Source organism: Vigna angularis, chromosome 7, assembly GCF_016808095.1.
Source record: "Vigna angularis cultivar LongXiaoDou No.4 chromosome 7, ASM1680809v1, whole genome shotgun sequence".
NCBI classification, from domain to species: Eukaryota; Viridiplantae; Streptophyta; class Magnoliopsida; order Fabales; family Fabaceae; genus Vigna; species Vigna angularis.
Window position 1 is genome coordinate 23953233 of NC_068976.1, and position 15007 is coordinate 23968239.

At 31.8% G+C, this 15007-nt stretch overlaps 3 protein-coding genes across 4 annotated transcripts; 1 reads left to right on the forward strand and 2 right to left on the reverse strand.

The window, feature by feature from the left end:
- Positions 1–4114: 4114 nt before the first annotated feature.
- Positions 4115–6995, forward strand: LOC108336565 (protein LURP-one-related 10). Its single transcript, XM_017573039.2, has 3 exons — positions 4115–4536; positions 4603–4830; positions 6497–6995. Exons 1-3 carry the CDS (start codon positions 4270–4272, stop codon positions 6626–6628), a joined length of 627 nt encoding a protein of 208 aa, XP_017428528.1. The 5' UTR covers positions 4115–4269; the 3' UTR covers positions 6629–6995.
- Positions 6996–7135: 140 nt separating this feature from the next.
- On the reverse strand, positions 7136–9610 carry LOC108337195 (amino acid transporter AVT6C). 2 transcript variants are annotated; one of them, XM_017573666.2, is made up of 5 exons: positions 9167–9610; positions 8635–8787; positions 8182–8385; positions 7631–8096; positions 7136–7513 (listed from the first exon to the last, which is right to left on the reverse strand). In XM_017573666.2, the coding sequence occupies exons 1-5, from the start codon at positions 9525–9527 to the stop codon at positions 7396–7398; spliced, it is 1302 nt and encodes a 433-aa protein (XP_017429155.1). In that variant the 5' UTR covers positions 9528–9610; the 3' UTR covers positions 7136–7395. The 2 variants fall into 2 exon arrangements, with proteins under 2 accessions (XP_017429155.1, XP_052736968.1); XM_052881008.1 differs by lacking the exon at positions 8635–8787 and having other exon boundaries at positions 9167–9604.
- A 1297-nt stretch (positions 9611–10907) lies between these two features.
- Positions 10908–13970, reverse strand: LOC108337168 (amino acid transporter AVT6C). The gene is made up of 5 exons (XM_017573636.2): positions 13461–13970; positions 12290–12442; positions 11981–12181; positions 11401–11872; positions 10908–11265 (listed from the first exon to the last, which is right to left on the reverse strand). Exons 1-5 carry the CDS (start codon positions 13852–13854, stop codon positions 11148–11150), a joined length of 1338 nt encoding a protein of 445 aa, XP_017429125.1. The 5' UTR covers positions 13855–13970; the 3' UTR covers positions 10908–11147.
- Between the last annotated feature and the right edge of the window lie 1037 nt (positions 13971–15007).

The window sequence follows — 15007 nt, forward strand, 5'->3', positions numbered from 1 at the left end:
TGGCTGCTGAAATCAGCTGTTAGCCCAAATAAATACTTAAGGTGTGATAAGTGGGTAAGATACTATAGATGTTCTAAACATACTAAGATATGGATTAAATACTCTAACAAAAAATATAAAAATGTGTTCGTTAAAATAGCCAAACCAGAGGAATTTAGCATCCCTATGCAGCAAGATTAGAATTGGAACTTGAACATTAGCAAAAGGCTAACTAGCAACCAACAAACTTCCATAAAGTGTGCAGGTTGCACTCTTACTATTCTCTTACATGTTAAAGAATATTGGCAACAAGACTAGGGAACTGACTCAGCGAAATAGTAACATGAAGCTCAGAACTTAATACCAGAGTTGAAATGAAACCAACAAAAGAATAAATTTGGAAAGAAACTATTGTTTTTCATTAATGCATAGCCATCAACGACATTTGTCGATGATAATGATCACAACTTGAAAAAAAAAAATCTCGTGATCAAAGCAAAGAAGTATAGTAATTTCTTACCAACTATAACACATTCTTTCTTCTATCAACGTTAACTACCATTCATAAAGTGTTAGCCCTATACAAATGCTTGCTAATTACTGCCTGACTGTATCAGTTTTGTCCTCCTAACTCCCATTATAAAGAAAAGGCATGGCTTTCACTCACGGTTCGTATTCAAGAAATCCTGCACCAGAATCTAGTATCCTATAACTTTGCCTTTGCTTTACTATATTTTTTTCTGGAAAAGAATAGAAGGTTGGAATAAACATAAACCAAATTTCCTACTTATTTATGAGCCATTTTTTTTTCTTTTCAAACAATAATTTTCTAACATGAGGAAGGACAGGGTCTTACAGGAGGTTTCGAACACAGATTATTGGAGTAGTATTTACTATATTATTTTTGTTCACGCTCATAAAAGGATTAATGTAAAAGTATAGGAAAAAGTAGACTGATTGTTCCTACAACCAAGAGAAGTTGTTTCAAACTTCTCTGTAGTTTTATCTCTGTTCACAGTTCAGTTCTGTTTCTTTTTATGTTGTATATATTAGCCTTTTGGTTGATAATAGTAATAAGATCAGTTTTCTTCCTTATCTCTTTTCTCCTTCTGGTTTCTGATATTCTAATATATACTGCAATAATTACTGTCTTTTTCAGAAACACATTTACTACCATATTTTCACACTTCATGGTTTGTACTTTCTTGCATTTGGACTTCATCGTGATGATGTATGTTTTAAACAGAATCAACTTACAATTTTCCTTCCATAACATTATATGTTTTGTGGGACATTATGAATGCAATGTTTTATTCATATTATGTGCATGTATTGTACATGAATTAGAGTATTCATTGTTGGCTCGGGGTCACTCAATAAATTCGGCAGGTGATGTGTGTAGTGCTGGATGAAAGACCAAGAGGACGACTTTGTTCCTTCCTACGATTTTCACATGTTGTTGTAAATGATCGATAGAATATATCTTACTTGGTTTTGTTTAAACTGTTAAGTACAATTTTGTTTCAAAACAAGATGTTATGACCTTAATTCCATTGATATAACATAGTTAGGGTCTCTTGGGAAACCAAATATGAGTCTTACTCTCACAAGGTATTAGTTTAGGAGTGATGTTAGTCTTTTACGTGGCTTGAACTCATGTCTTATTAATATTGTGTCTTATCTAAATCTTCTTCAAAAGACTCACCAGATTGTTAGTCTTGGTGACCAACTCACATGAATAGCTATATAAAAAATTTTCTGGTCATAGAATTAGGTAAGCATGTCATGTATGATGATTGGCTATACAACTAAGGAGGTAATCATGGTTTGAAATGTTTCCGTGAGAGAGAAGTATCAATACGAAGGAACTCATACAGGGAAAATTATTGGATCATCCAAATGCGAGTCATAATGTTTTGGATTAGAAACGATGACAATTCCTTTAGATTGCACTCGTACCTCATTGATATTATGTTTTTTTATGAATAATTCATTGAAAGATCCATAAAGAATTTATTTGTAGTGTAAAATATTTACACTCTCCTCCATTATACATTCTCCTCCATTATACATGCTATCATCACCATCACCATGTAACAATTTAACTAATGGCAGATAGCTAGTTAATTAGTAGGTTAGTTTCGGTTATTATTGCAGGAATGGTTATGTTAATCAAAAGTTGTATTCATTTCTCGTCTCTATATAGAAGGGGAGTTTGACACTTTAGTAATAGTAACGCATAAGAATGAGTCCATTATCAAACAACTATCCTGAAAATTTTTCATTAACATTATAGATCAAATACAAAATTTATTGTATAGATGACCGTCCAGTCAGCTATGCATCAGATGGTTAACTAGTCTATGATCCCATATGAGTCGGTCGATAAACCAATTGGTCGGGTTAAAATCAGAGTTAACTCTAAGAATAATTACATTAACCCTAAGTTAGATCACCACCGTTTGAGTCGTAATTACCCCAACACTAATAAAAAACACATCTCCAAAATCTATAAATATAAGTTTGGTATTCGGGTAGTACCTAGTGCTAAAGTCAGTGTTTGTTTGATAGCGCTAGCAATAAATGTGCAATCAATGTAACCAACTACTTGAATACCAAACCTGTATTTATAGATTTTGGAGATGGACTTCTGATTAGTGTTGGACTAATTACGACCCAAACTGTTATGATCTAGCTTAAGGTTAATGTAATTATTTTTAGCGTTAACTTTGTTTTTAATCCAACCGAACAACTCATATGTGATCGTATACTGGTTGACCACTCGATTCATAGCTGATCGAACGATCATACTATACATTTATCGTGTCATTTTTATTTGCATAAAATAATAACATGTTATATGTACTCGTGTTTCTTGACAATTTAGGTAAGACAAAAAACACATAGTATGAAAAATAAATACACTAAAGAAATGACAAGATGTATAAAGACAAGACAATGTAACCTCCAATGTCAAATAACCACTGAGAAAAGTTTTATTGGAACATTCATTATCAAATACAAAATCTGTCATGCCATTTGATTCACACAAAATAGTGATAGTGTATGTAAATTGATTTTCTCAACAAGCTAGGTGAGACACAGAACATATAAGGTGGAGAAATGCATACACCGAAGAAATGAATGACAATGAAATCAATAAAAGTTTCATGAGTAACAAATAATGCGACATGAGTACTTCTGCTGATTCACATGAAACAAGGTGAAAGACTATTTAAGAAGGCTACAGAGGATTCTTTTATGTTGTTTTATTTTTATTGTTATTTATTTTGTGTTGCTTTAAATTTGATTTAGTCTACCCTGAGAGCATCCATCTTTGACACTATCTTTCCGTAACAAATCACTCATTGAGATATGTTGAAAAGATTAAAAAATCATCATTTTTTATAATTATTTAGGTTTAAAGTATTTTTTTTATCATTGCAAATAACTTATATTAAAGGTGATAGTTAAATCCTTGTTTATGACATTCATTCGATTACTTGTAAAATCTGAAGTACATGTTTTTGGCTATATTGACTTGGTTCCTCTAAATGTTTTCATACACATTAAATACCAATTTCAACTCGGTACATTGTCTCTAAAAGGTTTAGGGGTCAACTGCTTTAGTATTTCTTTTTCCTACATTTCAAATATTCTGAAGTCTGAACTTTGAGACAGAAATTCTACAAAAATTTTCAGCCAACCTTTTTGAATAAAGATTTCAAAATATTCATTTAGAATATTAGAAAATAATAATAATGAAATAAGTTTTTCTACATAAGCTAAAACTATACTCACAAATTCAAAACTTAACTGTTTGAAAAAGTTAAATGTAAGAACTGATATATATATATATATATATATATATATATATATATATATATTAATTCATCTCTGAATTATCTAAGTTTACGGAAAAATCATCTGTCAAATTAGAATGAGTAAGTAGCAGATTACAGAAGAGAGAACCGTCAAAAAACGAAGGCTATCAGAGTCGTGATCTATCTTCAGGTCTCAGAGCTGACTATGAAATATACGAAAAGTCATTTTGAATTTCTGATTGGTAATAATAGACATCAAGCTCGTGCTAACAAAATTAATTAAGTAATTAATAAAATAGTGATTCCTTATCTCACTTTTCTACCGTGTTTTGTTCTGATAATTCAAGAACACCAAACATGAGAAAAGAGAACCACTTCAGCTCTCAAATATACATATATATAGCGTTTGCTTCCTGCCCTATACACCAACAAAATCCAAGCAAAAATCTTCTTTCTATAAGATCTTATGGAGGCCAGTGGTTCTGAATTGCCATTGGAAGTTGCAGAAGGGTTCTCGAAGATCAGTGTTGTGGACGATAGCTTCTGTGTAACTTCCCCAACAGAAATAACAGTGAGAAAGAAATACTGCGGAGTGTTGTTAAAGCAAAGATACAAAGTATTAGATGTTAACGGTAATGTCTTGTTTGAAGTTGATGGCTCAAGCCTAGACGTTCGGAAGAAGAGAATGATGCGTGATGGTGGTGGTTCCCCCATACTTACAATGCGTGAGAAGGTAAACCTTTATGTTTTTCATGCATGAATATGATAGAAGTAGTGTCTGATATTGATGTTCTTGAAGATTAATCTGAAATCACTGAGGCATCGGTGGATGGTTCACAAAGGAAGAAGCTCGGAGGAGAAGGATCTGATATTTGGGGTTCAACGATCGCACCCTCTTGACATGAAGCCACGGCTTGATGTGTTCATGGCCGCCGATATGAACGAAGCTATCAGCAGCTTTCAACTTGTCGGGAGCCACATCGACAACTCCTGCAAAATTTACAAAGGAGACACCGTCATTGCAGAGGTGCGTTGTATGCTTTCACAATTTTATGCCCTTTCTAAGAATACTGGATTTTAATTATTTTTATTTAATTTTTAACATTGCATAATTAATTTAGCCTAATAGTTTCATTAATAACTAAAAAAATAATTTATATTCAACTCGACTAGATTTTTTTATTTATATCAATCAAAATATAGTTTCATTAAAAATTAATAAAAAAATTCTAATTAACATCAATGAAAAAATAACTGTTAACGGTAGTAAAAAAAACCTTATGGATGCTAGTCGATAAATAATTCTAACCTACATTGTGATCAACATGTGCTGTAAACAATCTTAATAAACATTAACACAAAATTCTAATTAATGTTGGTTGAAAATAGTCTTTTTTGGCATCACATCAACTGAAAATAATACATCATGTTAACGGAAAAAAAAATTGTATTTTGATATCAACCAAAAACATTGTTGATATGGACAAAAAATTGCTACCAACATTAGCTAAAAAATAATATTGGCTTATGTTTGTAAACAGTTAACTTTCGTTACAACGATTAAAACTAACAACAAGCGGTTTCAACTAAAAGAAAACATTCATTAAGTCGAAAAATCGATGTCGAGCCAATGACATATCATAGTGTAAAGAGGCTATGAAAAAGTTCCAAATTCTATATACTTTCATAATTTTTCTTTCTTTTATAGTTATCTATCCAAATAATATATTATACTATAGAATATTATTAGAAAGTGAGTTTATGCCTAACTCATCCCCACAAAACCGGCTTGTAAGGTGAGGTTTGCACCTCAATTATATATTATCATTTGGCCTTATCTCTAGTCGATGTGGGACTTCCAACACACCCCCTTCACGCCGAGGTATAGACATCTCGTGCGTGATAGTAGAAATTGGGTGGTCCGATAGGGGCCCGATTGCGGGTGGAAGAGAAGAATAGAATGCCCACTTAGAACTCGCTAGGATAGGCTCTAACCATGGCTCTGATACCATATTAGAAAGTGAGTTTATGCCTAACTCATCCCCACAAAACCGGCTTGTAAGGTGAGGTTTGCACCTCAATTATATATTATCATTTGGCCTTATCTCTAGTCGATGTGGGACTTCCAACAAATATTTCAAATTCTTTATAGAATAATTATCTTCTAAAATTCTTTATCCAAAATCGTTCAACTAAATTTATTTAATATTACTAAAGATATTTGAATTTGTTTTAGCTAGTTAAAAGTCTAGTCTATATTGAATTAAAAAAATAAGACATCTCTGTAGTTGGTTGAATTCAATAAATTGTATATCATGAACATGTCAATAGTTTATGGTTATCATCAGGGGTATCCTTTTGTTTTAACTCTTTTAATTTAAAAAAAAATGTTCTAATTAAGTAAAGTTTCCAATAGTACTATTTATAGAATTAAATTAAAGAAATGAAGTAACTAGAACTTCTATAAATTAAATTAATTTGTGCATCTTTCACATTTATTGTGGTAAAACTCTCTCATTTAACTTTTCAATAAGTTGAGATGAATAAAATGTTTCGTCCCAGTGAGTAAATTATGAAATAAAGTTAAATAAATTACTTAACTTAGATTATTAAGCGCAAAGTTCCTGATTTTTTTTCTCTAAAAATGGAAAAGTAACTACAAACCAAAAAGATGAACTTCAACATGTTTGCAGGTAATTGATGTATATCCAAGGAACAATTTCAGCAATTGGACAGAAAGCTTTAGAGTCAAAATAAATGCAGGGGTGGACTATGCTTTCATTGTTGCCTTACTTGTAATACTCACTGTAAATGATTACATATAGTTGTAGAATACAATTATAAATTCAATTGTATCCATTTTTTAAAACATGTTTTGAACAACATCTTTAAAATATGCTTATATTAAAAAATAAGTAACATAACATATAGATCATTAGGAGATCGATCCAATCACATATACAATGAACTTGTTTATTTTAATAAATTTGTCTTCTGACTATTCCACCAGCTGTTCCTTCTCCATCAATATGACAGAAAACTAATTATTAAAGAATTGATGAACGGACTCAGTGAATTATTTTTTAAATCCATGAAGGTGACGTTGACTGAGATCTGTTCACAATAATAGACATCAACTAAAAACATTTTAACAGAAAGTGTATATGCAACTGGGATTGTGGCCAAAATTTGTCAACTTTCAACATTAAATTATATTCATTTAAAGCAATGAGGCTGGTTTTGGATTTTTTTGGATTTGGAGGATAGAGATCTCGGAAATGACTAAATTGTTCAGTTTTAGAAAATAAAAAGTAAAACTTCTGCAGACATAATTAAAGAAAACTCAGTTCCACTGCTTAAATGATGTTATTTCTTTGGCATGCTTGTTATTTTACACTGCTAGATATACCAATTTTACAACAAGTAATAATGAGATACAACACCATCCTAAAGATTATAAACACACGTGCCTCCTCGACTGTCAAATGTTTCTGCTATTGTTTTCCCCTCTGAATCTTGAATCTCTGGACTGACCAAAACTTTTATAAATGGAAAGAGATAGGAAAAAGAAGAAAACACAGATGATGAGCTTCTACTGAAAAGCTTTGTATATGTTGGTGGAGATTGCAATCACACTTGTTATTGCAGCTAGTATGACCATAAACAGTGCAATGATTTTGTCCCTTCTAGTTGCTATACCGTATAAATCCCTGCCATTTTTTTGAAACAAAAACAATTTAGAATGGGGTTTTGTTTATTTATTTGGAAATTGCAAGTCTTAAATAGAAGACAAATGAATATAATTACTAGAGAAAATGGTAGATTACCTTAGAACAATAGCACCAGGGAAGACAAAGGAAAGACACACAGTAGATGTTGATCCCACAAACTGAAAGATGTACCAAATATCTGGGACTGCTACAGCAGCAAGGTAGCTCAAGACTAGTAAAACTACAGTGAGACTCACAAATCTCTTAGAGTCAGTGGCTAATAGAGGCTTCTTGGAAAAGAGGAATTCATCTATGTTGGTTCTTAAGGAGAAGTTCAAAACTGGAAAAGTGAGTATAACATGCAATCCATAGCTTAATCGAACTAAAACATTGAGCAAAGAACCAACTGCAGATCCAGTATTCTGGTCAAAATTTACTAGAATATCAGATTGTGTGGAATCCCCAAACAAGAGATACCCAAATAGTCCTATAGAAAAGTAAATAGCTGCACAAAGCAGTAATGCTAATCGAACTGCTGTTGTCATATCTGATGCATTAGCAAGCTCAAATCCAATTGGATGTACTGCAGTTCAAGTAAAATCAATCATCAGTTACCAAATCTACTATAAGGGTAACAAAACCACCATTGATTATAACTTGACAAGTACCATTAAAATGAAATGTGTAAGCTGTGACAATCACAGGAACTGCAGTAAACAGGTCGAAGAAAGTGGTCTGTTCGTCCAAATGAGGAATCAATTTAGGAGACTGTGTTCTTCCTTCTACAATAGCAATTATGGCCAATACAGTACAAGTTGTAACAAAGGCCACAGCAAGAAAAGTTGATATTGCAGAGCTGAACTTCAACGACTCTGCAACCAACACACAATGGCATGATACAAAATAAAATGTTATTCCTGGCTATGCACACTCATGCACATCTTATATCAATAACAAAAAAGAACAAAACTTCTACTTTATTTTCTAATCAAAATTTGAGTGATGAAACTTCAATCTAATACAACAGTATTTAAGTTTTGTTAAATGGGCTAGTAAATTCATGATACAAATTTGAGCATCATAACCACAGTGAAACAAAGAGAAATGTAATGAGAACTTACCTACGCGACGGTACAAGACCAATGGAAGCAAAATTAAGAGCAAGATCACTAACAAAGTAAATTCCCTTGAATTCCACCACTGAACTCCAAACCATTGTTGCAAAACACCCAAGTGTACTTCTCCTTGGCGATTATTACCAGAAAACACATCCGCTGTTCATTGCATCAAGTAACCCAAGTTATCATAATTGATCTTTGAACAAAGTTTTTCTGAGGGATTTTCTTAAGGACTTCTCAAAACATAAAAACAAAAGAAGTGAAGTGACTTTCATTATACATTAAAGTTTGTTCATGCAACATTAAAAAATTAAAATTTATAAAACTTTTATTAAAGTAACTTTTTAGAAGCACCTTTTTAGAAAAGTTAAAAAATAAATAAATAAGTTGAATTGTAAAATAAATCTTTTTCATACATAGATTAGGAGAAAATTATCTGAATTTTACTTCTTATGTCTTTACATAGAGCTGTTATAAAAAAACTCTGTCCATATCCTAATTAATAAATTTAAAAGAAAGTTAAATATTTGCTTACCAGCAATAATAAGGTACATAATTAAACACCCCATGTTAGTAAATCCAACAGCTATCTGAGCTGCTACAGCTCCCACTGGTCCAAATGCCTCTCTCATCACACCAGCATACGTTGTCGTTTGGCCAGCACGCGTGAACCTCATCAGGAACTCTACAGAAAGTTCAGCCAGAAACGCAATCACAAGAATCAACACCAAAGCCGGAATCACACCAAGAACCTTCAAGGTTGCCGGAAGAGACATTATGCCAGCGCCGATTATGCTGTTGGCAACATTGAACACAGCGCCAGAAACAGTTGCCGGAGGAACACCACCTTTAGAGTCAGGGAGGAGAGGAACACGAGCTCCGGTCACAGGCGACATTCCAGCAGTGGTGTGTAGGAATAGCGATGATAAGTGTAGTGTCTAATGACAAGATGGTTGGATTTATAATTACTTTACATTCCAATTATTAAGGTTGCGAGGTTACGATAATGCCATTTATGAATTGGCATGGACAAATAAAGGTAGAAGATAAAAGGGTAATATGGTAAATGTGAAAGCGTGAGGATTCGACGTCGTTTATTACGTCGTTTATTGCAGGATGGATGAGAAGCGTGATGAACTTGGACGGGAATGTGAAGAATGGCGGTGTGGACCCTTTTTCTTCTTGGTCAAGTAACTTGGAACATGAAGAATGACTGTGTGGACCCTTTCTCTTATTGGTCAATTACTTATAACGTTTAAAGAATTTGTCTTAAAAGCTGTCCTGACAAAATAATAATTTTTCTTAACTTTTATATAATTATTATATTTAAAATGAACGTTTCATTCAGTGTATTTTATATAAATTTTGTTTTTTATTCAAAATTAAATTAAATTTAACAGTAGAAGACAACTTAGACTAGATGTGTAGTTAAAATCAAGATAAGGAAGAAAAAATGTAGTTTATAAACAATAATTTGTTTTACTGATTAGGAAGTAAATCGAAGACGAAAGAATACCTTCAGATAAAAGAAAAACATGCTGCAAAACAAATAAATAAGCAATAAAATATTAAAAATATCTTAGAATAAGGTTGTCTAAGTAAATTTGTTTGAAAGATAGCAGAGCATAAATTACAAATATTCAAATATCTCAATAATTCATGTCAAATAGAATTATGACACGTCAAATAGAATTATGATTCCAGTGGGTTCTTGGAATTGTGTTAACCACAAATAATATATTTTAATAAAAATATTAATAAAAAAATATATAAATAACGTGAATTATATCTATATTTTTATATATCTATATCTATAAAAATATATTTTAATAATAAATTATATCTATATCTATATATATCATAATCATATTCATATTTTTAACTCTTATATTTATAAAATTTATCACGTGAATTTTTTAATTAAAAATTATAATATAAGTTTGTTGTAATTTTGATAAATGAAATCAACACGAGTTTCTCCAAAGTCAAAACTGTTACTGGTTAATTAACTCAAAAGTTACATTTTTACAAAGTTAACATTTGGTTCAATTTGAACTGAGTGAAGCTAACAATTTTAGTTGAGAGAAAAAAATCAGACAAAAAATAAAAAGAAATTTGATATATTATTAAATTTAGAACCAGTTTTCTGTCTTTTTAAATCTTCTAGCACCTGACACCCACAATATAAAACACTCACACATAACTCAATGTTATGGCAAATCAAAAACACCATCAAAAGGATATTGTATTTTAAACAAATAATAAAGAACTCAATGTTACATGTATAAAGGGTATTCAATAAAAAATAGCTTAAACAAATAATAAAATCATTAACAATATGTAATATCATTTGTTCAACCTGGATTTAATGGATTTTTTAGAAAATCCATCATCCATCAACTTTACTAGTTTAATTTAGATAACCTAACTAAACAAAGATTTTGAATTTTAATTGATTCAGTATATTGGATTCATCAAACCAATCAACCTCTTAATAACATGGCTAATTTTAATCATTAACCATCCCCTGGATTCAAGTTGGTCCATATAGCAATTCCGCTTGTCCCAACAGCAAAAACAATGACCGAAATTGCAATGACTCGATCTTTTGTCTTTGATATGCCATGCATGTCCCTGCATTCAAAAGAGAAGAATGAGAAACAAACTCTGTTTTGCCATCTCTTTGTACAGACAGAAAACATCAATGAATATATAAATTAAGCAAAGTTATAGATATAAAGAGTAGGAAAAATTGATAGTAGCATATACCTTAGAACTATTGCAGCAGGAAAGATGAATGAGGTGCAAACAACGGTTGTGGATCCCAAGAACTGGAAGAAATACCAAATGTTTGGGATGGCAACAGCCACCAAGTATGTGAGGACTAGCAAAGACAAAGTGAGTGACACAAATCTTGGGGTGTCTGAAGCCAAGGGAGGTTTATTTTTGTTTGAGAAAATAAGTTCATCTATGTTGATCCTCAAGGAATAGTTCATGATGGGGAAGACAAGGGCAAGATGGAGTGCATAGCTTATTCTAACAATATCATTCAGCAATCGACCAACATGGGTATTGGAGTTTTGATCAAAGTTTACTAACACATCGGGCATGATGGAGTCCCCAAATAATAGGTACGCAAAGAAGCCAATGGCAAAGTAAACAACCACGCATATTACTAATGAAATCTTCACAGCCTTACCCATGTGTGTAACTTTTCCAATCTCTGCTCTAATTGGATGAACTGCACAAAATCATGTGTTCATTCACACAAATAAGCAATTTTTTTCTTCAAAATGAAAAGAAAAAATTATAAATAATCAGTAGGAAGTTATAAAATCATGAAACTAACCATTGACATGGAATCCGAAACCAGTGACAAAGACGGGGATAGTGGTGAAAAGATCAAGGACAGTGACTAGAGAGAAATCAGGCACCATCCTTAGTGATTGAGTTTTGCCGGACAACAATGCACTAAACGCCATTGATGAGCATATTGCAAGAAAGACCAATGCTAGTAGGATTGATATTGCAGAAGTATACCTCAGTGAATCTGTTAGAAAACATCGAAAACAAGACACAGGCTATGCTTGATTAGTCAATTGTTAAGACAAAGTGTAGCAATTAATTGCTTATGCATTTGGAAAGTAAGAGTACTTACCAACACGACGTAACATAACGAGTGGAAGCATTATGAAGAGAGCAATAATAAGAAGAGTAAAAGCACGAGAGGTCCACCAATGGATGCCAAACCATTCTTGTAGAACACCCAAGTGTGTAGTTCCGTTGGACTCATTTCCACACAGCACGTCTCCTTCATAAACCAAGGCAATCAACACACTCAAATTTATACGTATCAAATTATTAGAGAAAAAATAGCTCAATCTCCACATGTCATACTTTTTAGTGAAAAATTATTAATAAATTATGGATAACATAGTTTAGCTTGATTTCACATAATATGTAATCCAAGTATTATTTTTTTTCATATATTAAAAACCTTAAATACATATAACGTAGAGATTGGTTGAAACTATGAAGATATGGTGGTGTGAACAGCTTAATTATATCCGCCCTCTTTCAAACACGTTCTATTTTAGCTATAAGATATATTAGAAATATTTTTTAAATAAATCTAACATCGCGTTTAATAATTCTCTAATAATTGTATAGATTTAAATAAAGTTTAATCAAAAGTAAATGTATGTGAGAAAAAAAAAATGTATTAAATAGTGTATTGTTAATGTTGTTAACACTCAGATTCAAAAAAAAAGATATAAAGTCACATTAATCTAACTAAAAATGATTTCATTCGTCCACCCTAACAATAGTTTTAGCTTATTAAGAAAAAAAGTCAAACTAAGTGATATTTTCAGTAATACATTGATTTTTATTTTTAATTGATACATAATAAATTATTTTCTGTTTCAATTAAAGTAAAATATTTATTAAAAATGAAATAATTTTAATAAAAACGTTTCAAAACAGAATATCTATTATTGTTAGAAAGAAAATGGTAACCATAATAATGGAGATTTTAATAATTATTTACTCTATATCCTACTCCCACAATTGCAAATCAATTATTAGTCACAGATCCATTGAAATTTTCATTTCTCAGGAACACAATCACCCAAAATACAAAAAGTGCAGGTAAAAAGAAAAGACTAAAAATAATCACAAGTTCATTTCTACTGGTTTAGCAATAATTTGATTCTAATACTTTAATTCTAAAAAGTATTCATTTTAATTCTTTTATTCTAGTTAAAAATAAAATAAAAATAATATATGCATATAGACAAGAACTCCAAAAATAAGGAAGAGGAAATTACCTAGAATAATGAGATATATAATGAGGATTCCGAAATTGGTTATGAGAACGCAAATCTTAACGGCGAGGGATCCAACGGACCCAAACGATTCCCCCATCATGCCCGCGTAAGTAGTGGATTTTCCGGAACTCGTGTACCTCAGCATAAATTCCACGGTCACATCTGTTACAAGTGCCACCAACAGGATCACCAGGAACCCCGGAACTATGCCCAGCACCTTCATCGTCGCCGGAACCGACATGATTCCGGCACCGATCATGGTCGTCGATATGTTGAACACCGCTCCGCTGATTGACCCATTCGGCGCACCCCGATCCTCCGCCGAGTGCTCGCATTCCGGCGACAGGAGAGGCTGGACTGCTTCAGTGATGTCGGAGTGAGATGCAATCTTCATTCGGAAATCATGAATGTTGTGTATTGGAAGAAGAGTGGAGACACAAGCTCGCCATTTTTATCCTTTTCCTATTACCTCCTTTTATCAGTGACAAAAAAACAAAACTCCTTATTTAAAAAACAACTCAACCAACATTCTTTTATTTAATTTTTTTTTCTTATCTGTTTCTAACGTATATGTGACTTTGATTATTCTTGAAAAATATCCGTCAATTCAACAAAGTAATGTCTATTTTTTGTTTTGTTTCATATTTTATGGTTTTAATTAAAATACAAAAAATAGTGTTTAGAAGCATAATTTTAGATATTTTTTTTATAATTAAAATGAAGTTGTGATATTATATGTTTTTATATGACGTGTAATTCTGATCTTCTGCGTGGGAACCTCTGTTATGTTTTGTCCTTATCGTAGAAATGGGATCCACTTGATGATTCATATCTTATCTTAATCCACTGAACTCATATTTTTAATTTTCCACCAAAATTAGTGACAACAGATTTATATTTAATTTAATGAAGAATTGGATCCCAAAGGCATGTAGATACAAAAACGAAAAAAAACGAATCAATATAAATTTTGTTGTACCAATTCAAGTTACACAAATTAGCTATACAAAACCAATGAAAAACACCTAAACTAAGTTAGTAACCTAGTCTACTTTTAACTAAAAATCTAAAAACTTTTTCCACTAGTATTCTAACTAGTCTAAGCTATCTATATTTTCTAAAAATATTATAATTGAAGAAAACTAATAAACATAATTGTCATGTACTAAACTAATGCTACACTCCTAAGCCAGTGAAGAAAAGTAACTAAGGTAGATCTTATGCACCTAACACTACTAGATTACCTATTCTTACGAACTAAATCTAGAGTCCTAATCTTAAAAATGCAAAACTAAACTACTAAAAACTAAAGGCAAGCTAGACACTCCTAAAAATATGCTAAAACTATTCTATTAACACTAATTCTAAAATAAAAGAGAATTTAGCAAAATAAGAATTCTTGAATAACTGTAATGCAGAACACAATGCTATGCAGTTACATTCATCAGTGAAGAACTTTAGCATAGTAATGAGGCATGGGCTTTGGAGTTGTCGTTCAATCATTTTTTGATGGAACACTACATTGTTCTTCCATGTGCAGGTGCACC